General features: G+C 49.8%; 11 protein-coding genes across 11 annotated transcripts; 5 read left to right on the top strand and 6 right to left on the bottom strand.

Annotated features, from left to right (window-relative positions):
* Nucleotides 1-709: 709 nt before the first annotated feature.
* Nucleotides 710-1,543, bottom strand: N7525_000667 (NuoI/complex I 23 kDa subunit family protein; the record flags this gene model as incomplete). The annotated part of the gene is made up of 3 exons (XM_002562122.2): nucleotides 710-840; nucleotides 913-1,178; nucleotides 1,278-1,543. The coding sequence occupies 3 exons, from the start codon at nucleotides 1,541-1,543 to the stop codon at nucleotides 710-712; spliced, it is 663 nt and encodes a 220-aa protein (XP_002562168.1).
* A 215-nt stretch (nucleotides 1,544-1,758) lies between these two features.
* acpA (acyl carrier protein) lies at nucleotides 1,759-2,702 on the top strand. The gene is made up of 6 exons (XM_002562123.2): nucleotides 1,759-2,046; nucleotides 2,134-2,151; nucleotides 2,255-2,335; nucleotides 2,400-2,448; nucleotides 2,516-2,554; nucleotides 2,607-2,702. Exons 1-6 carry the CDS (start codon nucleotides 1,828-1,830, stop codon nucleotides 2,612-2,614), a joined length of 414 nt encoding a protein of 137 aa, XP_002562169.2. The 5' UTR covers nucleotides 1,759-1,827; the 3' UTR covers nucleotides 2,615-2,702.
* Nucleotides 2,703-3,544: 842 nt separating this feature from the next.
* On the top strand, nucleotides 3,545-4,812 carry N7525_000665 (GOLPH3/VPS74 family protein; the record flags this gene model as incomplete). Its single annotated transcript, XM_002562124.2, has 4 exons — nucleotides 3,545-3,817; nucleotides 3,901-4,147; nucleotides 4,213-4,706; nucleotides 4,762-4,812. The coding sequence occupies 4 exons, from the start codon at nucleotides 3,545-3,547 to the stop codon at nucleotides 4,810-4,812; spliced, it is 1,065 nt and encodes a 354-aa protein (XP_002562170.2).
* A 411-nt stretch (nucleotides 4,813-5,223) lies between these two features.
* N7525_000664 (uncharacterized protein) lies at nucleotides 5,224-7,338 on the bottom strand (the record flags this gene model as incomplete). Its single annotated transcript, XM_061211648.1, has 1 exon — nucleotides 5,224-7,338. The coding sequence occupies one exon, from the start codon at nucleotides 7,336-7,338 to the stop codon at nucleotides 5,224-5,226; it is 2,115 nt and encodes a 704-aa protein (XP_061070874.1).
* A 618-nt stretch (nucleotides 7,339-7,956) lies between these two features.
* Nucleotides 7,957-9,198, bottom strand: N7525_000663 (phosphatidate phosphatase App1 family protein; the record flags this gene model as incomplete). The annotated part of the gene is made up of 1 exon (XM_061211647.1): nucleotides 7,957-9,198. The coding sequence occupies one exon, from the start codon at nucleotides 9,196-9,198 to the stop codon at nucleotides 7,957-7,959; it is 1,242 nt and encodes a 413-aa protein (XP_061070873.1).
* A 757-nt stretch (nucleotides 9,199-9,955) lies between these two features.
* On the bottom strand, nucleotides 9,956-10,874 carry N7525_000662 (uncharacterized protein; the record flags this gene model as incomplete). The annotated part of the gene is made up of 4 exons (XM_002562126.1): nucleotides 9,956-10,022; nucleotides 10,080-10,289; nucleotides 10,393-10,771; nucleotides 10,826-10,874. The coding sequence occupies 4 exons, from the start codon at nucleotides 10,872-10,874 to the stop codon at nucleotides 9,956-9,958; spliced, it is 705 nt and encodes a 234-aa protein (XP_002562172.1).
* A 1,016-nt stretch (nucleotides 10,875-11,890) lies between these two features.
* Nucleotides 11,891-12,197, top strand: N7525_000661 (uncharacterized protein; the record flags this gene model as incomplete). The annotated part of the gene is made up of 2 exons (XM_061211646.1): nucleotides 11,891-12,004; nucleotides 12,084-12,197. 2 exons carry the CDS (start codon nucleotides 11,891-11,893, stop codon nucleotides 12,195-12,197), a joined length of 228 nt encoding a protein of 75 aa, XP_061070872.1.
* Nucleotides 12,198-12,692: 495 nt separating this feature from the next.
* Nucleotides 12,693-14,141, bottom strand: N7525_000660 (uncharacterized protein; the record flags this gene model as incomplete). The annotated part of the gene is made up of 1 exon (XM_002562127.1): nucleotides 12,693-14,141. The coding sequence occupies one exon, from the start codon at nucleotides 14,139-14,141 to the stop codon at nucleotides 12,693-12,695; it is 1,449 nt and encodes a 482-aa protein (XP_002562173.1).
* A 660-nt stretch (nucleotides 14,142-14,801) lies between these two features.
* Nucleotides 14,802-16,027, bottom strand: N7525_000659 (ribosome biogenesis TSR3 family protein; the record flags this gene model as incomplete). Its single annotated transcript, XM_002562128.1, has 3 exons — nucleotides 14,802-15,529; nucleotides 15,595-15,731; nucleotides 15,789-16,027. The coding sequence occupies 3 exons, from the start codon at nucleotides 16,025-16,027 to the stop codon at nucleotides 14,802-14,804; spliced, it is 1,104 nt and encodes a 367-aa protein (XP_002562174.1).
* Nucleotides 16,028-16,319: 292 nt separating this feature from the next.
* N7525_000658 (VHS domain protein) lies at nucleotides 16,320-18,677 on the top strand (the record flags this gene model as incomplete). Its single annotated transcript, XM_002562129.1, has 8 exons — nucleotides 16,320-16,386; nucleotides 16,450-16,537; nucleotides 16,591-16,666; nucleotides 16,725-17,018; nucleotides 17,070-17,342; nucleotides 17,404-17,791; nucleotides 17,844-18,412; nucleotides 18,477-18,677. 8 exons carry the CDS (start codon nucleotides 16,320-16,322, stop codon nucleotides 18,675-18,677), a joined length of 1,956 nt encoding a protein of 651 aa, XP_002562175.1.
* A 2,860-nt stretch (nucleotides 18,678-21,537) lies between these two features.
* On the top strand, nucleotides 21,538-22,912 carry N7525_000657 (uncharacterized protein; the record flags this gene model as incomplete). Its single annotated transcript, XM_002562130.1, has 2 exons — nucleotides 21,538-21,605; nucleotides 21,661-22,912. The coding sequence occupies 2 exons, from the start codon at nucleotides 21,538-21,540 to the stop codon at nucleotides 22,910-22,912; spliced, it is 1,320 nt and encodes a 439-aa protein (XP_002562176.1).
* Between the last annotated feature and the right edge of the window lie 2,701 nt (nucleotides 22,913-25,613).

Genomic DNA, 25,613 nt, shown 5'->3' with positions numbered 1-25,613 from the left:
TTTTCTCTGCATACCCTTCAAACCGGTCTTTCCCTCTCGGATGATTACATCTCTGAAACAAGATCGCACAAAGAAGCCCCCGAACCGACGAAAAAAGTGTTTTGAGACTTTGAACTGGGAAATATCCGTCCGGAGATCAAGGTGCCTGGTGTTTGCGTTTGTGTCTTTGGCAGCTTGGTCTGTCAATTTATGTCTATGCATGACAGCATCGGTAGCGATTTGATTTATCTGTGAATACAATATCATTTTCTTATCGGGCTGTATATGTGTTCCTTTTGTCTTATGCTTATCCTATGTAAATCTATAGATGTCAGGATATACCATAACTATACATGCGGTTAGCGGAAAAGTGTTCAGCGTAGATATAAGATGGATTGACCGGATCTATATATTTTGAATTGAAGAATTGAATCTCAACCAGAGGAAATAGAGCTGCTAGATTTCAAAACATAGGAAATAAAAAGAGACAAGGGAGCCAAGCTTCCAGGGAAAAAGATATCCTTAGGAATTGACTAGTACAAGATGATAACACAGTCGAGGGCAAGTTATGTACAGTGATGTGATAGGGCTTAGAATCTTTCTTGTTTTTCAAGGCACTAGTCGTGCCTCTTGAATGGGTATTGCGACCAGCATCTTCGTGTCCACACATCTGATATTTGGAATAGATCTGGATTTGCCTGAAGATGCCAACCAGTTGGAGAGAAATAGATTATCGGTAGGGAGCATCTGCACGAGCAGCAGCAGCAATCTCAGGCTCCCACTTGTCACCGTTGGAGAGGAGCTTCTCCTTGTTGTACAGAAGCTCCTCGCGAGTCTCGGTGGCATACTCGGCGTTGGAGGCTGAAAGACAATATTAGTAATCTGGTCTGAATGTTGGGCAATTGAGATGTAGTCAGAGAGTGTTGGACTCACTCTCAACGATAGCATCCACAGGGCAGCTCTCCTGGCAGTAGCCACAGTAAATGCACTTGGTCATATCAATATCGTAACGGGTCGTCCGGCGGCTTCCGTCCTCACGCTCTTCGGCCTCAATGGTAATAGCCTGGGCCGGGCAGATGGCCTCACAGAGCTTGCAAGCAATGCAGCGCTCTTCACCAGTGGGATAACGACGGAGAGCGTGTTCACCACGGAAACGGGGGGAGATAGGACCCTTCTCGAAGGGGTAGAAGATGGTGTAACTAAGCACATGGCGACGCAATTAGTTGATATGTTTCGATGCCATCGATTTTGGATTGCGATCCGCATCGCCGGCAAGGTTGTGTGGGACAAGGACTTACGGTGGTCTGAAAAACTGCTCGAGCACCACGTACATGCCGCGGAAGATCTCTGCCATGAGGAAGTATTTGCTGGCCTTGTCCAAGGCGGACTCGGAGTCCTGATCCCAGCGCTTGGGCGGGGGCAGGCGGAACCCGGCCTGAGGGGGTCCCGCTGGGCTTGCTGCGCGGTACGTCGAGGAAGAGAAGTTTGCGGTCGAGCCCAGCAATCCGAAGGGGGTCGGCCGACGGTAGGCGACTAGCCTCGCGACCGAGCGGGTGGCGGCCATTGTGTTGAAGAGGAGAGTGAGGTTGGATGGGGGAATCGAGGTTCAATTGGAGGTGGAAGGGGAGCAAGTCTCAGGTTGTGGTGGTTTGCAGGTTTCGGGCTTAGGTCATTCCTTTCTGTCGGGCGTTGATTGGCCCGCAGGATTTTGCTGGGCGCGACCTCACATCTTTCCTCTTCTGCGGCAGCCGTCTTCCCCCAATCTCTACCCTTTTACTCTCCACCATTTCTTTTTAATACCTTTAGATCTTTTCAGCCTTTGCGCTTTTCCGATCAATCTATTTCATCATGTTCCGCTCCGCCATTGCTCGTTCCTTGAAGGCTTCCGCCCCCCGTGTCATCAAGACCCCGGCTCCCTTCCACATCCGCAGCTCCCCCATTGCTGCCCGGGTCCCCCAATTCACTCCCTGCTTCGCTCAGGGTGTCCGCCTCTACTCCGCTCCTGCCGGTCTGAGCAAGACCGAGGCTGAGGGCCGGATAGTCAACCTGCTCAAGAACTTCGACAAGGTGCGTCATGTTGTTTCCCGGGGAATCTCGCGATCTATCGGCTATACACGAAAAACAAAATGCTAATTGGATTTGCTTCATATTTAGGTCTCCGATGCCAGCAAGGTCAGTGATTATCTGTCGGATGCACCGTCGTGACCTTTACATCGCTATGAGCTATGGGAGAGGCGACCGAAAACATTCATCAATTAACCCGTTTGACATACAGATTAACGGCGCTTCCCACTTCTCGAATGACCTTGGTCTGGACAGTCTCGACACCGTCGAGGTCGTGATGGCCATTGAGGAGGTACGCGCCCGGTTTCCCTCGGAAAAGCATCAATTGTGTGATGGATATCTAACTGTTTCAACAGGAGTTCAGCATTGAGATCCCCGACAAGGAGGCTGACCAGATCCACAGCGGTAAGTTAGGACTTGATGGCCTCGTTAATAGTTCGCCAACCAGAGCTGACATGAATATTACGCATAGTTGAGAAGGCTGTCGAGTACATCCTGGCCCAGCCCGATGGTATGTGAATCCTACAGCTCCCTTGTCTTAGCAATTACTGACTCTTTTACAGCCCACTAAATATTTAATTTGAAGACTTGGGATCGGTTGGAGAATCGGATAGAAAAAGAATCGGGATGTTGATGTTGGCATCAGCGAGGTTCGCTGGACACAGTGATACTCGACATGCTCTTTTGTATGCTGAATACATGCCAGTGGCTTTTCTTTCCAATATCGTGTATATCATTTGAATGCAATTTATGCAAGTTTGAAGCAGCATTGCTACCACGTGGTGATAATCACCCAATGCGTCTGGGCATTTTGGGTATGTTTTCAGCTTAATAGTCCATTCCGCCGTTTCTTCTTCGATAGATATATAGCTATGTATATATTTAGGTACACGGTTACCTCTGTATATCATACGATTGTACATGGACGCATGGATGTATCCTCTAGTGTTGGTCTCGTGGCTACATGTTTTATTTTTCAATAGTGAACATAGACCTTAACACAGAGTCCATAGGTATATCTTATATCTAAATGGAGAAAGAGATCGTAGATATATGTCAGGTAAAATAGATTGCCAATATTTTCTTTTTAAAAATTAGAGCCATCAGATAGATTCATAACGGGGGAGATTACCACAATGTCCTTAATGGGCGTTTAAAGCACCCGCAGATACTCAAAAGAGCCACATCACCGAACTACACTAACTTTTTGATCTTCACCCTTCTCACAATCCCGTTCAATACAGTCGCCTATTCCTTTTGTAATTAGGCGGGTTTAGTTCAATATACCCGACACTGTATCGTTTTGGCTAAGCCCACTCGGTCCCTGGTTTCCCCTGACACCGAAAGTCCCACTTCAACCGCAGACTTTCGGTCTGGTCCCTCTCAACATCTCACCAACCCAGACAGCTCAAACCCACCGGCATATAGATCGGAAGCCGTTGGTCATATCCGGCTACATCTCTCTCCATCCCTTTTCGATCCCCCCACCCAACCCGATCTCATGGCCTCAGCAGCCGGGGGCTTGACTCGCCGCAGAGGCGCCGGTCGAGTCGCTGGGGCAGACGAACATGATGACAGCCGAGTGTCATCACCAATTTCCCGAAATGGATCTGCGATGGATAACCGTGGACCGGAGACGTCGTTTACCAGTGCAGAGAATGGCCACAAGATCGCGTTCGATCCCCGCGACATCAGTGAAAACGAGGAACGGGGCAAGCAGCCCAAATTGACACTGATGGAGGATATCCTGCTGCTGGGTCTGAAGGATAAGCAGGTGAGACTTCATGGATATTATCTTTTGATCGATTTGATCGATTTGTGGTTCCGATCGCTGACATCGTGTCCGCGCCGCAACAGGGCTATCTGTCTTTCTGGAACGAAAACATCTCCTATGCCCTGCGAGGGTGTATCGTCATTGAGCTAGCGCTCCGCGGTCGTATAAGCATGCAGAAGGATTCGTCGCGGCGACGTTTCCCCCTGGCCGACCGCATCATCGAGGTCATCGACGATACATTGACTGGGGAGGTCTTGCTGGACGAGACACTGAAGATGATGAAGTCAAGCGAGAAGATGAGCGTCAACTCATGGATTGATTTGCTGAGTGGTGAGATAAGCTTAGAGCAGGAATTTGGGTTGCGACAGCGTCCTTACTGACTGGGCTGCTTGTAGGCGAAACCTGGAATTTGATGAAGATCGGTTATCAATTGAAGCAAGTCCGGGAACGACTAGCCAAGGGTCTCGTGGACAAGGGTATTCTACGCACCGAAAAACGCAACTTCCTTCTCTTCGACATGGCGACGCATCCCGTGGCCGACGGCGGCGCGAAAGACGAGCTCCACCGACGGGTGCGCAACATCTGCAGTAACCGCACTGTGATTATCCCTCCTAGCCCGTGGCTCCCCGAAGACGCCGAATACCGATACCTTCGTTCGATCACCATGGTCTGCGCCGCATACGCCGCCAACGTCCTCGAGAACGCTTTGGTCACCATGAGCCACGAGGCTCGCGAGAGAGCTTTCGCGCAGGTGGATGAATTGCTGGCCGAGTATTCACAATGGCCGTTTGGCCGGAAAGCTGGAGGTTCGCAGGCGATCGGAGCCAATTTGGCTCAAGTTGTCAACGAGGAGATCAATCGAAACAAGGATAAAGAGCTTCAGATGGAGGTAAGCTGCACTTGATACCGTACTCGACACCTGACTCGTGCTAACCAACAAACAGATTGTCGCCGCATGCTTGAGCGTTTTTACCAGACTTGATTCTTTACTTTAACGGAGGTACCGCGTAATACATTGTCTTTTGTTTCTTCACGACTTCTTTCTCACCTTCTCTCGTGCCTTGCACCTCGGCCACAAAACTTCGGTTTCTTCTGTTCATGTAGTTTGATCTTGTGGGATGGGGCAGAGCGTCGCTTTCTTCCTTTTTTTCTTTTCATATGGAATCATCAGGTCAAAACCTGTTCTTGTATGGGGATATCTCATTAACTTCGATTTACTTCACCCTTCGTTTTATTCTCTTCTCTTCTTGATTTTGGCTTTTGGGACGTGGCATTGCGAATGTGCTCTTTTGGCCTGAACTTGTAAGTGGTCCAATATGTTTCAAATTGATAACCCTAGGTTGCTTTCCTCGGCACTGCTTCTTGCCTTTGATCTTTTGATATCTTCGTATTAGAATGCATACAATCTAAACACTGTTAACCCTAACAACTACCATCCCACCACGTCGATTCCCCGCCGTTCCAGCAGCTCCAGCAGCCAACAGATCCGCCGCACGGGGAATATCAACAACGGTAATCTCCCTCCCCCGGACCAGACTCTCTTCAACCAACTCCGCAATCCGCTCCATAGCCGCCCCGTCAGGATTAACAGGCACAAACCGGCTCTTAATCCCACGCCTCCTCTCGCCCAGCACATCATTCTCAGGAACAAGCGGAGACTGCAGCGCAACCTGGCCATCCACAACAGTCAACACAGCCCCATAGTCCTTAACAACGCCCGCAGCATGAGCCGCGCGGAATACTTCGCCGCCAGAACAGTCAAGCACGATATCAACCGGCTCCCAGCGGCGCGCGCGGAACACCTTCTCGATATTACACTCCTCCCGTGAGGGGAGGTGCGGGATGATGACTATCTCGTCCACATCCCAGTCCTTCTCGATGATGTCGGCTTCGACTTGCGTGCAGGTTACACAGATCCACGGCCGGACGGGCGCAGGGAAGAGCGAATCAGCTCGCAGGATCTGCACCGCAATGCGGCCGATATCATTGTCGCGGGCGTTGGTGACGAGGACTCGGATCTTGGGCGGTTTTTGCCTCCCATTGCCGTTGGTATTCGCGTTGCCAATTATGCTTCCTAGCAGGCTAGCACGCCGTCCAGGGGTAGCGTTGCCGTCGGTGCGGTTGAGGCTGCCCCGACGGGTATCGTTGTTGGCATCGCCATGAGCTGCGGAATCGACCGTGCTGGCAGCGCGAGTAGCTGGAGGGTCAGTACTGCCTTTGATCAGGCCGATCAAACTGTTTCGACGGACAGTACGTTTTGGATTGGGGTCAATTGTGCTGGCGGCGCGATGGATGGTTTTCTTGCCGCTGGGATTACCGCTGAGGAGACTCATTAGGCTCTCGCGACGCACATTCCTATGATTGCGAGTGGGATTGGCCGCTCTAGCAGCAGGAGGGATGTGGTCAATGTCAGCATCCTCGCCATTGGCGGTGCCATTTTCATTGCCATTCGATTTCGAGCCGCCGCGATTCCACTGCCAAATCCAGCGCCCGTTCCCGTTCCCATTACCGTTACCACTGGTAGTCCCCTCTAGCAGAGCGCCGTTGCTAGCGACTGTGCTTTTGCGGTGTCCATATCCATAATCCTGGCTACCGAGCACAGACTGACGGCGCTGACGCTGCCAAAGCCAGGCCCCCATCCCATTCCCACCCCCGAGCTCCTCACTGACTTCGTTCAGCCCACCCGGCACGTCGGGATCAAGCCCGGCATATCGAAAAAGCGCCTGCCAAGCCGTCAACGCCGGTAACGCAAGCGCCGCTGCCCCAGCGACAGTGATATTATCCGGTTTCAGCGCTAGCTCGCTCTCAGTTGCAACTGCGTAGTCTGCGGCTCCGCCGTCACGCGTATAGCTCACCACACCGAAGACTACATCGCCGATTTTGAACTTCGGGCCTTCTTCCCGCTCATCGTCTTCACGCGGCGTGCTGATGACCGTCCCGCAGAGACTGTGCAGTGGAATCTGCGGCGTGGTATTTGGGGGGTTGAGGAGTCCGGCGAGACGGATCTCATCGTGGCAGAAGGCTGCTGTGGAGATTTTCAGCAAGTATTGCTGAGGGGAGGGCTGTGGGGTTGGGAACCCAGGATCGAAGATGAGGTTCGTCCCTTTCTGGCGGACGATGCCGGTGCTTGTGTCGGGTGACATGGCGTCGCTGATTTCTCCTTCTGGGATTCCGTCCGGGGTGTCGCTGTCTGCTCCATCTGGGGTGTAGTAGAGGGCTCGCATCGACAGCGGTGTGAAGGCGGAGTCGTTCAGCGTTGACGAGGTGGGCTTTGGTGCATATGAGGTGCGTTTTGGAGGCTCAGATGGCTGCTTCATGTCTTCTGAGATGTGTTTCGGGGACTCAGGCTGCTTTTTCATGGCTTCTGAGGTGTCTCTTGGCGACTCAGGCGGCTGTTTCATGGCTTCTGGGGTGCGTGTTGAGGGCTGTGATGGGTGTTTTGGGTCCTGCTCCACGACGGGTTGCGTGGGGGGTATGTCTGATATGTCTGACTGCATAGTGTCATTGGGATCTTGATGCATTTTGCTAGGTAGTTTGGAGAATTTCGGGTCTTTCCAGTGGGTTGCTCGTAAGGAAGTTGAGGCCTTGGAAGGAGAGTCTTCTCTTTTGCCATCGTATAGATCGGAGACCATTTCCTAATCTTGACGTATGTAGGGCTCAGGCCAACATCGCCACAAGGTTGATAATCCCGAGAAATTCCATTGCAATGAGCTGAGATTCGATCTTTTCTTTTTATTTGACTTAGTTTGGCATGGAAATATAGTGTGTGAAGTCTGCGGTTCACGGAAGCTGAATAGTGCGATGGAATATCAAAATCAATTGTAGCTGAGTGCCTACTTGCGTGTTATAGATCGTTGATTGCCCTATCCCTTCAAGGTACGGTGGACATCGTAGCCTAGCGGGCTGGATCTCTTGCATTTCTTATCCCCCAACCTGCTTGCTATGGTGTTTGCCTACCTTCCATGTCGCCTGGACCCGCGCGTGCCGCTCTTCTGATCGCCGGTCAATCCAGGCGATGGCAATTTTTATTTTTTTTTCCAAGTGATCCTTATGAATTCATGACTGGAAAGAAGAAGAAGTTTGACAGAATCATTAACTGCAAATAGGTAATCCAACTAAATATGTACAGATTATTACATCTACAAAGCCTGGTCCTCCATACCCAGCCCATCAATAAAATTATACAGCTCCTTCGGTTCCTCAAAAACCGTCCAAACATGTGACGGCACATGCTCAAACGCCTTCTCAAACCTCGCTGGTGCATTCTTCTCTTCCATATGCGCCACGTCCTTAACCTTGCGAATGATGATAGCATGAATCCACTCGGGATACCGACTATACATCTCTGCATAAGTCTCCGGATCCATCTGCGTCGAGTCCCCTATACAAAGCACCCTCCGACGCGGGAACCACCGCTGAATCTTCTCCATCCGATCAACCTTGTATTCCTGCGTCTTCTCAGTGAACGACTTGATAAGCCCCGTGATATCCATCCACGAGTAATCGCGCAGCACCGGCGTACCGGGGGGATAATGTTCATCCAGGAAGTCATGCAGAAAGGGGTAAAGATTATACGGCGACGCAGAGAGATAAAACCACGCAGGAAATAGCTCAGCATGGACATATTTATACAGCTCTGGCATACCAGCGACAGGCTCAGGAATATCCGCAAACGTCGTGCGAATGATGCCCGTCGGCTCGAGCGTCATAGTATGCTTGATGGTATCGTCAATATCCGAGATGACCAGCCAGCCCTCCGGCGCGGCAAAAGTCGTGCTCATCGACACAGCCTCGTCGCCGAAATGCTGCAGTCGAGGCCGCACAACCACCCCGTCGTGCATCTCCACTTTGCCCATATCGACCGTCTGGCTGATGATGCCGTTGCGGTCGGACGGGCGGAGTCGGTGTGACTGCGCCCGCTGGGACATGGGTACCTGCAGCGTGAGCGTGCGCGCTGGCGACACCTGGTTGAGGAAAGGCTGGACGCGCTCTGTGATGCGTTGGCGTGCTTCGACGTCGCCGCCGACGTCGCCGTCCAGTCCGATGTAGTCGGCGATCGCGGCGACGAGGTTGCCCACGTCTCTCCGGCCTTCAGTTTCAAAAATGCAGGCGACTACTTCGGCGTTCCAGCATGGCTGGCTCTCGTCTCTTTCTTCATTTACCGGTTGGTACGCTGTGTTGTCTAACAGCCACACGGTGTGCTTGCGTGGGTTTGCTGGGTGCGCGAGTGGGTTCTTAGGACCAAGAAAGGATGAGAAGAAATTTAGCAAGGCTGAGCTGCGTTTTTCTTGCACTGGTGTTGGAGATGTGGAAGCTGTCGCCTCATAAACCTCCTTTCTGGCATCGGCGACCGACAACTCGTCTGGTTTGTGGTGCGGCATGATATTGGCGCCGACTCAGCTTTCAGCCTCAAGGTTGAAGTGTTTCTATGTCAAAAACAGTAGTAGAATCAATGAAGGGAAATAAAAAGCACATGTCAGGGGGCAAAGATGTAAAAAAACAAAATAAAAGGAACTCATCAGGGGATAGACGATCATATAGCGTAGCCCCCGTTAGTTGACGATTTAGTGTTAGTGCCATCCGGTGCCCTTCAGCCAAGAGCCTCCATTCCCACCTGATTTTGTCAGCCTTTGAAGAAACTCGTATTGATGTCATCTTTGAAGTGAAGACACAACATTTCGGTGGGTGACAGGGGCAGGTCCATATAGGTTGTCAGTTGGCCAGGTCAGGCGAACGGGACACAACGGCGGGGGATGGCTTGGCAGTAGGGCTGAGCTTCTGAACTTGCCAGGTGAACTTCATGACTTGATGAACTGCTCTTTTCCCCCGGGTGATCTGAACTACAGCCTCGGTGCGTTTCAAGATAAGATTTCAGTGAAGTTATGACATCCCCGGTTCCAGTCGTGTGGGCACATGGTCGATTTTCTCGACATATTGTCCATCTCGTATATTTACTGGATATAAACAACGAGAAACGCCTAAATGGACCCCTCGAGATATGCTAGACGGACTGAGGGTCGGGCTATCAATACATATTCTACGGCCCCTGAGGTCACTTGCTATCACCAGGTATCAAGTCTATATTTAGTAACCCTCCGGTTAACTTCTATGAAATGTACACTATCCAGACATATCAGATCATTCCTGTAGCGGGTATCCGTATCCAACCAACATAGCAGGCTCATCAATGTTGTGATGTTGGTAACTGTAAATAGGAAAAGGTTAACTGCCAGGCCAGCGAAGCGGGATAAAAGAGAATTACCTGAGGACGCCAACAGCGCCAGGGTCCAGCATCAGAGAAAGAGGGAACTCCATAGGATATCCCAGCCAGCGCTTGGTAAAGGCACGAAGCAAATGTCCGTGTGCAACGAGCAAGATATCAGAAGGATTCTCTCCGTGCATGTTGTCCTTGTGGATCGCGCGAATCTCTTGAATGAGGTTATCAAGACGGTCCGTCACCTCTTGCGCAGACCTGTATTGACCTGGTCAGATATAGTCCATCGTAGGCGCCTGCACATAAACCCTAAAGAATATATATACGTATGTATATTTTTTAAGGAGAAAGATAGACTTACTCTCCATTCTCGCAGCCGTCTCTCCAGATATCCCACTCGCTCTCGGTATCCAAACCATGCTCCTTTCTCAAGGCCCGGATTTCTTTAGTCAACAGACCTTCATACAAACCGTAGTCCCACTCAGCCAGTCTGTCTGTCTCAGAGATCTTCTGCACATCTTTAAGCGCCTGCTTATCGGCATCAGAGAAAGCAATCTCAAAGGTCTGCATCGCTCGCCTGCGAGGACTAATGTAGACATGCGCAAGCTTGGCGGGGTCAATCAGTCTGCCAGATCCGACAATCATCTTGCCAGATGCAGTGACCTGGTTGATACCATCTTGAGTGAGCTCAAGCTCAGTGATTCCAGTGTACCGTCCGTTCTTGGACCACTCCGTTTGCCCTAAAATCTAGTCAGATTACAGAAAGAAGATGATATTGACGTCATGGAGCATACCGTGTCGGTAGAGGAAGACACGGGGGGTGCCAGAGTCTTTATCGGGCATTTTGGGCTCTTGTTCAAGGGTATTCCAAGGGTGGTTGTTGAAAGTGGGTTGCGGGATTGTGGGAAAAGTGGAAAGGATTTCCGCCCCGGTGAGTTCTGAACTCCGCCACGTGTACGAACTCAACTTGGAAGTGGAATATTGGCCTTTTTTCTGTTTAATTCTAACCAATAAAGAGGATCGTGTGAAAGAGCATGGATGGATGGGAGTACTGGATATCCATGGCCTTGAGGGTGCTTTTGCCCCGCCATCGCAGGGTTTGGGTGATTTTATAGGGTTTAGAAGTAAATGGTGTCTTCCAAGGTTGTATAATATGGATCATGTACAATAGACTGAAGCGTATATTTAGAGTATCTATAACCTGGAATATATATAGATATTTCCTCGTTTTTCCAAGACATCAATATCAGTAAACGAGTTCTAAGATACTCATAGCATCGATCTAGTATGGTAGCGTCTCACCAACAATCCAACAATCCCCTTGTATTGAACTATGCAGATATATAGGCCTTTCTCTTTGTCTTACCCCTATTGAAACAAACCTTTAATTTTGAAAACAAGTACCAATATTATATGTGTAGTGATGCCACAATATTAAGGGCCCTAACCAAGACTAACTTAGGGTCTGTATTTCCTATCTCACTAACCAGCTCTTTTTGCCTAGATCAAATCTCAGCATGCGTACGAAGTACAAAACTGTACACAGAGATCGTGATCCGGTTGGTACCTTGCATAGCCCAAAGCTGAATAATTTTAGCCCTTGCATAGTCTAGGTCTTGCGTTTCCCAGACTCCCGTCAAGCCCTTTTATTATGGTTACCCTAGCAAAGAAAACATAAGCCTAATCAACTGCCCAGGTGAACATCTTAGTCCGATATATCAATTTGTATTTCTCCGTTCGTATCCGACACAGAACGAGAGACTTGAGCAGGTACGTGGCATATAAATCCGTCCAGAGAACGAGATTGATCCTAACATATCCATGGATACCAGTCAAGGAGGCTCCTCCAACATTCCAACATGCCTTCAACAGTTCCACCGATGCTACCCACCCTGTCATCATCTCAACGTCCAAACGCCCTCCGCTACTATCCCCGCCGGAAATACCGCCCTAGTCGAGCTCCCGTCCGCCCGGTCTATACAAATGCAAACCCGTTCATCTGCCACTCTTCCTCACACTCGTTGACGCATTCCTGGCCAAAACATCATGCAGTCGATTGCCCGCGATGCGATCGGCACCATAGTGTCAGTTTCTGCAGACAGCAACGGCAGTGAGAAGGATCTGAGCTTCTTGATTTTGGGATATGATATGATTGTGAATGATTAGGCCAAGAGTATCTAAGGGTGTTTTTCTACATTCTGAACTTTGAGCTCGAAGTGAGAGTGATGAGTGTTTCGATTTAGTAGGGGAAGAGAGAATGAGTATTCCATTATCGCCATTATAGGGAAAAAGGATCATTGACGAAGAACAAGAAGGCCCTTCTTAGTCTTAAAGAATTGAATTTACATCTCTGAAGAGAGGGCTCTATAGACCTAGGCATGTTGTTGGACTGCACTCTTCCATCTTTGTTCGAACTGGGTATTCCGAACTAACGTCTCGAACTATGCGATCAAATCCCGCCCATTCGGCTCCATTTAATCCATCCTACAATGTTCTATATGTATTATAAGTACCTGCTCGAGGCGACGGACTTGGAATCAGTACCGTGGATGACCTAGGGTCCGCTCTATGGCATATATCTAACAAGTCTGATATTCTCAGGAGACGGTTGATTCAGCCAATCCCATTAATACTGCTGTTCCCATGGTCATCTGTCCTAGTCTAGAGACAAGCGTATTCTGCGCTATCCTCTCCGAAGAATTCAAGCGTCAAAGCCAACTTTCCGGTTTGTTCCGCAAGATCGCTAGCAATTTTCCGTTTCTGTGCCTCATGTTCAAATATAGTGCTCGTTTGTTCCTCAATGATGCCTTTCTGTCTATCGAGCTTCCTTGCCTGTCCTGCGAGTATGCATCTGAATCGAGATAATATGTCCGTATATATCTGTTCAAACTGCGGCTCATCTCCAATATTGAGCATCATATCCGAATGCTCGTCATTGCTGATAGTGGTTTCAACCAGATCCTTCAGAGTATCACGAATTAACTCGAGAGACTCCACATCGGCTGATTTCGTTTCGCTGATCAGTTCTTCTTGGTACTCGAGCTCCGAGTACATCATGCTAGCAATGTGATAGATGAATTTCTCCAGCTTCATGTCTCGTGTTTCTAGCGCAGACGCTATGCTGGTTTGTTTCTCGAGATCTCGAACTAGCCTTCCTTTTTGGCTCTCGAGGTCGGCGGTCTTCTTTTTCTGTTCACCGAGGTCACGAGCTAGCTTTCCTTTTTGGTACTGGAGATTAGCGAGTATCTCTCCCTGTTCTCCGAGGTGGCGAACTAGCATTCCTTGTTGATAGTGGAGGTTCGTGATCGTCTTTGCCTGTCGCTCCAGATCACGAACTAACATTTCTTTTTGCCACTGGAAATGGGCGATGATCTTTCCTTGTTCTCCGAGATCATGAAATAACATTTCTTTTTGCCAGTAGAGGTCGGCGACAATCTTTTTCTGTTTCTCGAGATCACCAACTAGCGTTACTTTTTGCCACTGGAGGTCGGCGATCATCTCTTCATTTCTCTTAAGATCACGAAGTCGCATTCCCCTTAGGCACGCAAGGTCGACGGTCTTCTTTGTCTGTTTCTCGAGATCACGGACTAGCCTCTCTTTTTGGGACTTGAGATCGGCGATCCTTTTTGCTTGTTTCTGACGCTTGTGTGGAATATTTGCTAAGCGTTGTACAAACCAGCGGATTGTTTCTTTGTGGGATTGTCTGAGGTTACGGATAGTATCCTCCTGTTCCTTCATCTTACATCTCAGCTTTGCATTTTGTTCCCGAGACTCCTTAAGCTTGTCGGCAAGGTCATGCTGCGACAGCGTGGAGGACGATGATAGTTCAATATCATTGACCATGCACTGCGGATTGACTGCAGATTCTGTCCATTTAGGTTCTTTGAGGAGAAAGCGATTTGTGTCTTGCCTCTGCTCTTCAGGGTCGCGTGCAGTCTTTGTGTTTCGCACTTCGAGCCCAAGGATGGCCGTCACGTCCATTTCGTTGGCATGGCTGTCGTCTGCGTTCGGTGTTTGATCGTCAGATGTGGCTCTAGTGAGCACTCTTTCTAGTATATGGGGTTGAGTGAGTTGAGTAGTGGTGAGCTGGAGCCCTATTGAGTGCCACATATTTGAAGATGGGTGAGGTCTGTGAGTTAATTTGAGGGACAGGCGGAGGGTCCTTTCAAGGTTATATCGCTAGCCTTGCTCCGATTCCATATTTGGCCCGGAAGGCACTCCTATATGTATCCATGGATGTCCTTTCGGACACACTATAATTTTACGAACTAAACCAATTTCAGAAGGAAAATACATACATATGTACGTACATTTGTATGTAGTGGATTTGATTTGTGCCATCCATGGATGACACCTGGTTCTTTCCCTTTTCCAGTGCATGTAGACCCTCGCCGAGTAGAAAATAAGACAGATATCGTTATAATGGGTCATAACACATGGACCATGAAAACAGACCTATTTTCAGGCCCTCCATAACCAAAGGGTTGTGTGTCGCATGGTCTAGTAACGGGAAACTTGGTAATCCCGTGAATTGACCAAGGTCCGATGATGAGACGGCAACTCTGGATGGCAGAATACCAGAGTCGAATTGAACCAACCAAGTGCACTTGCCAAGGCAATGCTCGCAAGCAATAAAGGTTTCGGTAGGCGTCGCAAGAAGAGGGAACACCCAGGATACCAAGGATACCTCGGAAAATGGGATAGGCTTCAGAGCAGAAAGTTTATCGATGCGCACTGAGTGAGTGGGTAGATATTCAACAGGCCTCACTTTCACCATTTCTTCGGGGCAGAAATCTCCGCCCGAGAGAATGAGGCAGAGACAGTCTCATTTGCTTTCCGCCGTTGAATCGCTTTGATTCCCGTGCGGTCAGTGACCGTCGTGGCATTGATGATATTGTCGAATGCCTCGTCCTCGCTTCCTGCTGAGCCAGACTCAGCATCTGAGTCGACGTACAGCTGCTCCGGCCGCGAAATTTTCTCCGGCTGCTGCTTTCCCTCTTCCGGATTTTGGAATGATTTAGAATTGAGAATCTTCCGGCGGATTTCGGCCATTTGCTCTTCATCTTCAGAGTCATCGGAAATCGCGAATGGATCCTTGTCCTCGTCTTCCTCTTCGTCACTGCCCTCATTTTCGTCATCTTCGTCTCCGCTTTCGTCGTCCTCGTTGTCGTCAGTTCGTGCGGGCAAACGATTGGTGTTTCCTTTGGTCCAGATATCATCACCTCCGTCAATGCGGTTGTCTTCGTATTCGCGTTCGATTTTAGCTAGCCACTCCTCTTCCGTCCTCTTCACATCCTCCTCTGTTTCGCAAGCAGCGTAGCGTGCCAGAAGCTCTTTGTTGATTTCCAAGAAAGATGGCCCATAGCTGAAATGCCTCAGTATATCTTCCGCCCATTCCAAGCGACCACAGATGGCGAAGCAAGCGGCGAGCGCTTCGACGCAGTTCAGACGCCATGGCTTGCCATAGTTAACCGTGTTGGCGGCGATAAGGTAGGGAACTATATCACAAGAGAGTTAGAATCCCATAAATCCAGTTGATCCTTGCCAAATTCTTATCACATACGAAGCCGTTCACATTTTCCGCCGATCCGCGACCAGGGCACTTCTTTGACTCGCACCCAAGAGCATTCCACCACAGCAGCACCGTGCTGTTCCATAATATCCTTGTCTGCGGGAGAGACAATTCGCTTGGCATTTGGACTAGTCAATGGTCAGTATACGAATACGACAAACAAAAAGGCGCACAGCGAAACATACGAGACGATCACGCCGGGGTGCCGCTGACCGACGTGAAGCTCCCGCATCAGACCGAGCTTCATCAATCGCTTTCCTGAACATCGTTTAGGATCACAGTGTCCCATATCCCAGCAGGCAGCCTTGTAAGCAGGCCTCGATGAGGTCGCGCCCTCAACTTCATCACCGCGGGGCACTCGTGGGCGGGGGTTGCTGAACTTCTTGCCTCCTCGCGCGAAGTTGTCTTTTTTGTGGCGGACCATTGTGTATGATAAGATCAAAGTTTGAAGAAAATATCCAAGAATACCGTACTTGGAGTATCTTGAAGTATTCTGTGGTGGTAAACGCGGTGATTGGGAAAAAAAAGAGATCAAGGCCAAGCACAAGCGCCACACGTGCAGCCTAAACGGGTTCTCCGCCCGGCTCCCCGTCCGCGACTGTACACATCTCTTCTGGATCCTTGTGCTGTCCATACCTCCCTCCTTATCTGAATAGTACCTTTTTCCCCCTCTTGTTTCCTCGTCCACCGTCATCCTGGAGGCTGCATCTGCACGAATGGCGGCTAGGGACCGCTTCGGTGTCTACGCTGAGCCAGGCGCTTCGCCGTTACAGCGGGCAGTTCGTGAGTTTAATGCTGAAATGGATGCAACACGAATGCACCATACTAATGCTTAGTTATCCGCAGGAAATGCCTGCGATCCTCAGAACTACGAGCCGAACCTAGCCCTGAACCTTGAAGTCGCGGATCTAATCAACTCCAAGAAAGGCAATGCGTGAGTGAGAACACCCATGTTGTATGGCGTACACTCATGAATTCACTTCTTAGGCCCCGAGAAGCCGCATTCGAGATCGTTCATCTGATCAACTCCCGAAATCAGAATGTCTCATTATTGGCGTTGGCGGTACGTGGGAGCTCAAATGACAGCTGGCGTGGGGCAGACTGACAACCGCGATTTCTAGCTACTCGATATTGCCGTCAAGAATTGCGGATATCCGTTCCATCTCCAGATCGGCACGAAGGAATTCTTGAATGAATTGGTCCGCAGGTTCCCCGAGCGACCACCCATACGGCCCTCGAGAGTCCAACACCGCATTTTGGAGTCGATCGAGGAGTGGCGCCAGACTATCTGCCAGACATCGCGCTATAAGGACGACCTCGGATTCATTCGTGACATGCACCGTCTGCTGCTTTACAAGGGGTATATGTTCCCGGAGGTCCGCCGAGAAGATGCTGCGGTCTTGAACCCTAGTGATGTATGTGGCCCTACATGGTATTGTTTTCGGAGTCAAATTAACGTTGACTAGAATCTCCGCTCAGCGGACGAGATGGAGGAGGAAGAGAGGGAGGCACAGTCTGCCAAACTTCAAGAGCTGATTCGGAGAGGCACTCCCGCTGATCTGCAGGAAGCGAACCGGCTCATGAAGGTTATGGCAGGATTCGACAATCGGCATAAAACTGACTATCGGGCAAAGGCCGCAGAGGAGGTTGTTAAGGTACAGCAAAAAGCCAAGATTCTTGAAGAGATGCTGCAGAATCAACAACCCGGGGAGGCTCTCCCCGAAGGCGACGTTTTTGAGGTAGGCGATAGAACGTCCTGCGTGTTGTTTTCCAGTTGATTGGTCCCTGACGATCTATCAGGAACTTGCGAGTGCTTTGCAAAGCGCTCACCCCAAAATCCAGAAAATGTGCGAGGAAGAATCGGATGACCCCGAGGCCGTCCACAAGCTATTGGAGATAAACGACAGCATACATCGCACAATCGAGCGGTATAAGCTAGTCAAGAAGGGTGATCTGCATGCTGCATCTCAGATTCCCAAGGGTACTCTGGGCACCACTACCGGAGTCTCGAAAAATGCAAACAACGAGCTCTCTCTTATCGATTTCGACCCGGAGCCTGAACCCAGCTCCAACGGCAACGAGGCCGGGCCATCCCAGGGCGGTAACTCCTTGGAGAATGACCTGCTGGGCCTTTCCTTAGGTGAACAATCTCCGTCTCCCGGAGGTGGTATCTCTCTCGGATCTTCCAGTAAGTACGGCGACACAATATTCCAAGGCACCATCACTGACCAATATCCAAGTGAATTTCCCATCCATGTCAGCAAGCCCAACGCCGCCTGTCCCGTCACAACCTCAACAGCAGGCGCCAACAGCCTTCAAACCTAATTATGATATCCTTTCTTCTATGAACAGTTCGCGACCTGTCTCTCAATCTCCCACGCCTGTCATGGGTGTCTCGTCCCAAGCCCAGTCCACAGCGACTCCGCCACCAGCAGCTGACCCATTTGCATCGCTCGTCTCTGCCAGCCCACGGGCAACATCTAGTCCCTTCCAACCACCGGCCCAAAGCCAACCTGCTCCGGCTTCGTCCTCATTGCTTGACCTGGTCGGAGACACGGGTCCGTCCCCGCAACCGGCGCGGCAGGCCGCTCCAGTGGAAGATGATGAGTGGGATTTCGCATCCGCATTGCCAGCGAGCAATGCGCTTCCATCGACCAATAAGATCCAAGTCCTGAACTCTCAGCTCCGTGTTGACTTTGCTGCACGCCGGGTGCCGAACCAGACACGCCAGATCCACATTGTAGCCATCTTTTCAAACACGACTACCCAAAGTATTGGAGATCTCCATTTCCAGGTCGCTGTGGAGAAGGTAAGCCATTTGCCACTATTTAACACAGTCCACTTCCTAGATGAGTTTACTGACAATTAATTAGTCCTACACGCTCCAGCTTCGGCCACAATCAGGCCGAGACATTGCACCCCAGCAGCAAAATGGGGTCCAACAGGAGATGCTCATAGATGGAATTGATGTTGGGAAGGGCAACTCGGTGAAGATTCGGTTCAAGGTATTTTACAAGCTTGGCGGCGAGGCCCGTGAGGAGCAGGGAATGGTACCAGCGCTGGGAATCGCCTAAACGCCCATCCCAGAACTTTATCTTGCTGTCTGTGTGTGTTCTGAGATCTCCCTCTAGGTTTGTCTGATCTTCCTCCTGAACGGACAACCTAGCATACGCACCGGTTGAATCGTAGTCTTACCTATTTGTGCTGGCTACTCCCTCCAGCGCAGCATCATCCGCTGATTTTGGCCCTTCTCTGCCCTTGATTGGTGTCCTTTTTCCCTTGGCTTTGCACTTATTGAGAACTTAGCGTCTTTTCCCTATCAATGCTGTTTATAAGATTTCAGATACAATTGTTTTCCACTTGTGGCAATGGGACGGTGTGCGTCTGGTTGGATGGATTGATTGATTCGCAATGATGCAGATATGAACGTAGTCAGCCTTGGGAGGGTCGAATCAATGAACCAATCCGAGTCCTCTCCATGCGAAAGAGCGAGAGAGACCGATGTCCTTATCATACGTCAGATGTCCGTCCTATAGCACCAAGTCTCCTGGCCCGGGGGCTGACCCTACCGTCCGTCCTAACTGTAACCAACCCGGCACCGGACACAAGGAACCAGCCCTAGCGCTAAAGCCCACGTACCTGCAGGCACGTTCGTGGTATGTCCCCCGAACGAGAAACAATAAAAACCAGAAAATCAATTCTCCCGAGATTTCCCCTGCATAGCCGACCCAACGCCACGGCCACGGTGATATGGCCAGCCACATATTCCCTTCCGAGTATGTATGTCTGCAGATCTCCGGATAGCACTTTCCCATACCTCGGCCTGGCGGAAGAATGCGACATGAAGTATAATTTGGGTGTATATAGTGGCTGTGCGTGTGGAGTTCTGGAGTACGTACGTGTTCGATCACCGATCGTTTGCCGAGGGATCGACTGCTAATGTTTATCTGGGAATTGGTTATACACTCGCCCCGGATACTGCCCAGAGGGAAATACGAGACCTCTGAGATTAATTTTGATATCCAAGGTTAATTTCCACCCGTGGATGTTTATGCTTTCCCACATATGGTACGGAATACATATCATATGTACTCCGTACTTTGCCCACATGGATGTGGGCGATCAGCGCGGGGATCGACTTGATTGCCGGGTCTCCACCACGTTGTAGTCAATCTGATAATTAAACTTCAATTGGCATTGTCAATATGCCAATCAAGTCACGACAAATAGGACACGGTTCATGCAAAGAAATGAAGGAGTATGACCTCGGATTGTTGGCAGTGGCGACTTCAGGGGCATCTGAATATGCTCAATGCCCAGCCCTGGAGGTCTAGTCTCGGCCGGGTGGGATTAGGTAACCCGACCTTAGACCGGTGCCGAGGTGGCGACCTTCCAAACCCCAAGGATGTCCTACTTTCGACATGGCGTCTTTTTATTTTCCATGGAAGATGAGGCTAGATCAGGCAGGTATGTGTCCGGTCAAGAGAAGGAAGAAGGATTTGGCGAAGGATTTGGCGAAGGATTTGGAGACAAGTTTGTGTGTCCAGTAGGCCACCTGGGTAGTTGCATATCTTGTTTCGTGTTGTATGCGTTGTCACCTATATATGTCCACGGGTACTAGTGAGACACTATTCTGTTTATCATGTATAATGTTTACTCGTGCGGCTGCCGGCGGTTTACGCCTCGGTTAGTACGTACTTTGGATTGTAATATTTGATCCTGTCGCAACAACCAACCCTAAGTTCAGGCCTACTTTGTACCCTGCCACGACAGATTGAGGACTACTAGTACATAGATCGCTTGTACTGAAGGTCTTCTCTTTCGAGTGTATGTATACAGTCAAGTCCACCACGTTGGTAGCTATTAGTAGAGTCACATATTCCAAGGTCGGTATCTCGCTACGCTAATTATAATATCAGTGGATTCCGTGAGAACCTGTCAAAACAGCCTGGGCCCTGTCAAGATAGCCTGGACCCTGTCCAGCCCTGCGCGGTAGGCCGAGGCACGTCAAGGAAACCGCCAGATTAGGAAGGCAGAGGCAGACTCTCCAGTCGATTCATATTCAAACCTGAAGTTGACAAAAGAGTTGCTCGGAATTTTCAATTGGCATAATACAGATCCTGCAATAGTTGTTCCCCTCGGGAAAGCCTCCGCCAATAGTAATCCTTGTACCTGTTATACTAAGTGATCCATTCCGCTAAGATGTGATCATAGTATATCCGACGTGCAGTAACCTTATCCATAGATCTGTCAAGACAATATTTCCAATGTTCTTGATGACACGACATGCATTTAATCATAGCCTTAAATTTCAGGTCTCCTTGGGGGATAAAACTGAGTAACGGTCCAGCCCTGGCCCTGCCCGATCCGGCTATCACGTGGTACCATCGCCCTGCGTGCTATCGAAGACACCTCTCATAGAAGAGAGAAGCAAAAAATTCAGTGGGGGGCCTAACGCTTCAGGAAGATGATCTGCGGTGATTCTCGATACAGTAACATTTTATCGGAATACATCTATCAGGATCTGAAGTGCAGAGTAACGCCCCACTTAATCACTGATGGTCTAGACCGTCAGTGCTAATCTGAACTCCAATTGCGATCTCCAGATAATCAAACGGGCAGATTTGCAGAAATTGGGAATAATCTCCAGGATGGACTACCTGGTAGACATGGGCCAGTGGCACCACGAGTCGAGCCACTCGTATTTGGCGGTTAGTGGCGCTCAGGCAGACTTGCCTAGAGGGGAGGGACTGGGCAACCATGGACCGAGCGGCCGTAAGTTTTCCAAGCGCCCAAACTATGATCGACTCGGTTCCGTGGTTCTGGCCCAAGCTTTGGATTAACTCCTCAGCCTTTTTGGTATTTAAATTACCCTCCCCCTCTTCTTTTTTTGATAGACTCTTACATAAATCTACTTTCCCTACTACGTCCAATATGCCCCTGTCAGATATAGACCAGGATATTACGCCGATCCCCCGTTCACGGGAGGAGAACCAAGAAAGGTATGTCCTACCAGATGGAGGGGAAAGGAAAAACAAATACTAACAAACCACCCAGAGCCTTTATTGCTGCATCACGGCGAAAGGATCGCAGTTTAGATGCTCGCTTGGAATCTGCTAACCGGGCTTCTCTGTTGCATAAGAAGCGCACAGGCAAGGCCTTTCACATCACCAAGGAGATTGTGGAGAAAGAAGCCATGTATGAAGAGGTCGATGAGCGGTACCAAGAAAAACGCATTCTTATGCTACAACGCCAGAACAAGGAAATTGAGAAGCAATTCCAAGACCATTTAATGGCCGCCTTTGCAGCCCGCGCTCAATTCAATTCTTCCATCCACAGCCGACGAGCAAGCCACATGACCCCACGCCCATCGGTCAATGGTGGTCCGCGCAAGATGAGCTTGGATCTATCAAATATGCGCTCTTCTTTCTCCCAAGGCTCAGGCTCAGGCTCGATGGCAAGCCCAATGCCAACGAGTGATGGCTATGCACTATCGCCCACGGCATCATACGACCCAAGTGCCCAGTCCTACATGGCCTGCATGAGCGGTTCCCAGACGCCATACTCCGACATGTGCTCTGCCTCAACCGGCCCACCGGGACTCCCAACCTACATGAGCCCACAAGCCTCTGCACCAGCACCAGCCTGGAACTCCCAAGTACCCGCATGGGCCCCGATGCAACAGCAGAATCCGACCCCTGGGCAAACCCCCACAGACACGCATGCCGTGCAAATGTGGCAGCAGCAAATGATGCAGCAGTCCCAGGTTCCCGACACCGCAACCCAAATGCATCAGTTCAGAGATCGCCTTGCGTCCGCACCGGAATTGCCTCTGCAGCACTCTGCCGCCCCACCCATCCCTTCAGCATCCATCTCGGGCCCCACCGGCCACAGCCCTACCCATGGTCACTCGCGCGGCCAGTCCCAGCCATCGAACAACTTCCACAACCTCAGTCTCCTTACGCAGACCACACACCATTCCCACTCGCAGATCGCCCCCTCCAGTCTTAGCTCTCCTAAGATCGAGGCCCTCTCAGCGGGCACTCACTCCACTCCAGAATTTTGTCCCACTCCTAATACCCCACTGTCGCCGAGGACTGCTACCGCCAATGCTACTATGTCGCCCGGTGGGAAGGTCAACAGTGATGGCATTATGGTCTCGCATGAGGGGATGGATCCTGACTTCACGGATTTCAGTCAGTTTGCTTTCCACTTGGGTAACTCGACTGTTCCGCTTTCCGACCGTGACCAGCCTTTTGGCTTTGACGATCTGCTGGCTGTTGATGATTTCGCCAGCGTCCCTTGTTAACTTCATCTATCTGTCTATCATGTCTATTATGATCTACGATACCTGATATACCTAGGTAGTTATGGTTTCTTTCTTTGGTTCTTTTTGTTGGATTTGGGTGTATATCGGGTTGGCTTTGCACATTCGCTCCTGTATCATATTCTATTGATTTTCTCACATTTATCTCTCATTTAATATCCTGAACAGGAGTCAGGTTGGAGATGTTTGTATGTATCAGATGAACCTTTGCTCTTCTCTTTTCTTTTTTCATCAAACCTTACCCTACTTTTCTTCAATGTATGTACAGTAACATGAAGAGACAAATTCTATCCACTTTTCTTTTTTAATCTCCCTATTAAATTTTCACCTTGGTGGATTTGACGTTGCAGGACTTGACGTTGCATTGATCCGCAAACAACCCTCACAGTCCGTGTCCTAATCCGGAGCCTCCCCACAATTCCTCCAAGGACTGCGCGATTATTGGCATCTCATTTTCTTTCGTGGGATAAGTCTGGGACCAGACTCTAATCTCCACCGGGCCGTGCCAGTAGATCTGTAGCTATAGCTACAGCTACCTAGATATAGCTTCCCCTCAGTGCAGTTTCACACCCACCCAGACATTACATAGGAATGATATTTTGCCTTTATCTTCCCTTAACCAGGACCGCATTTTTTAGCTTTAACTTCGAGTAAATCCAAACCACTGAATTTACAACTTTCTCCCTTCAAAATGCCGCATCTAGTCAACCAACTCCACAACCAACATACACCCTTGGTAGTAAGTCTTTAGCACTACCTACGTGGTCTATTCCACGATGAAAAAGAACAGAAGAGCCTTGCAGGGCTATGAGGTATTTCTCAACCCACCAAAGCAGTTCCTCACGGACCACGTACCTAATCGAAATCCAGCGATCAGACGACCATCCTCAACCGTGGAACAACCCGCCTTAATTTGTCACATCGTGATCACCGTGCTGTGTCATAGCCCTGGTCCCTCAGTAGATTCCAGCCCAGCCCTTGCGTGATGTATGGAAACAGGTACTTTTGTTCTCTCGGTTGCAGGGGGGAACTTTGCGTTTTCTGCTTGGTCTTTGAAATTCCCTTGATTTGGAATCTCGGTCGCGGTCTCGTGTATTAGCTCAGGACCGTTTTGAGACCGTTCTGATCACGCGGTGAGATAGGCTTCCTTAGCTAAATTGTAATTCGGAAATAAGGTTGACTTGACTGCTGCAAGTGATAGTTTCCTCGTGTACTAGTAGATTTAAAGTTGGTATTCAGCGTAAGTAAATCCCCAAGGTTGAAATTGAAGTGCCCCGTGCCCTGCGGAACTGGTGGTTGTTTTCCCGCCCCTGCTTGACCGATGAGGCGTTCCCGAGATTATGGATTAACGGCGATCGTGCAGGATCGATTTATTCTTGAAAGGGTACCTACGTACCTAGTGCATTAATCTCCTACCAGCCCCCAGCCATGCTATTGTAAATATTAAGCAGGGCAACTTGAACGTAATATCAATACACAAATCTCAAATATTCCTTTTTTTTTTTAAAAAAAAAAACCACCCAGCAACACCCAAAAGTAACCAACTAGAGGGGGAGAAAAGAAAAAGAGTGACCTGCAGAATCCCAGATTGCGGGGTTAAGGATGCAGCTCGGCAAGCCAAGCACGTATTTTAATTGGCCAACAACAAACTAGCGCCCGCACTGATCCATGAAAACTATAGAGTCCATCAATACCACTACCACGGTCGAAAGAGCAGTCCGAGGGCAGCGTACCAACGGTTAACACCTGGGTATTGCCGGCAAAAGACATTTTGAATCATACCTCGAAACTCTAATTCTTCTCGCCAGTGGAGTACCTAGGTAGAGGGGCAAACCCCGTGCCGCTCAAACGGGGCCAAGTCTAGCATCCACCCAGTGAATGCTTGCCTGGATGTGGGTTAGCGCTAGGGTCCGCATAGTTGGATCCGGTTGGACTGGACTGCAACACTGGCCCCGTGCGCACTTGCGGAGGGGTGATTGGTGGCGATTTCCCATTTCTGGTTTTGTGACTTTCGGGATCCGGTGGGTGGCCTGTCAAATTGACAGATTGGGACAGGGGGATTACTTCCAAGGCCGATGATAGGTCCATGGGTGGTGATGGTGATTGTGATGGATAGAGGGCCCAGTGTGATAGCTACGGAGGGGGTGATTCGTGAATTCTGGACTGACTCGTCCTTTGTGCCCTCGTTGGGACTTGCGTACCTGCGTTTGATTAAGGTCAGGTCGTGGGGCCCAGATCGGTCGATTTGAAAACTTATCTTTGCTGGGATACTTCCAAGGTTGTAGTAAACGATCCATGTTCATACCTCAAATGGACCTCGTAAATCCAGCCTCGTCTATCTTCTGAGTCCTTCTTAATCGAGACACCTCTACAATATATCCTAGCGATAATTCCCAATTCGCCCAGAAGTGCGCCAAGGATATTTCGATGATCAGCGCCCAATCCAATCCCTCGGTGCGCGGTGGAGCAAAAGTGGCTTCAGACGAACCAGATCGGATGGGCGGAGTGGCTGTGGATGCGTTCGTGGGCAAGAGGACCTTCCCCGGATTTTAGAGAGTTGACAATCTCGTTGGCCTAAGCTCATGTCTCTGAGTTTAGTTACGAATCTTCCTTTTTTGCTTTATTCTTGTCGTCTTATTGTCCCATTAAGGTAATATCGATAACATTGGTTCTCGATGTAAGA

Source organism: Penicillium rubens, assembly GCF_028828025.1.
Source record: "Penicillium rubens strain IBT 27055 chromosome Unknown utg000001l_segment0_segment0, whole genome shotgun sequence".
NCBI lineage: Eukaryota > Fungi > Ascomycota > Eurotiomycetes > Eurotiales > Aspergillaceae > Penicillium > Penicillium rubens.
The sequence above is the reverse complement of the archived record's forward strand: the minus strand, read 5'-3'. Positions and strand labels throughout refer to the sequence as shown.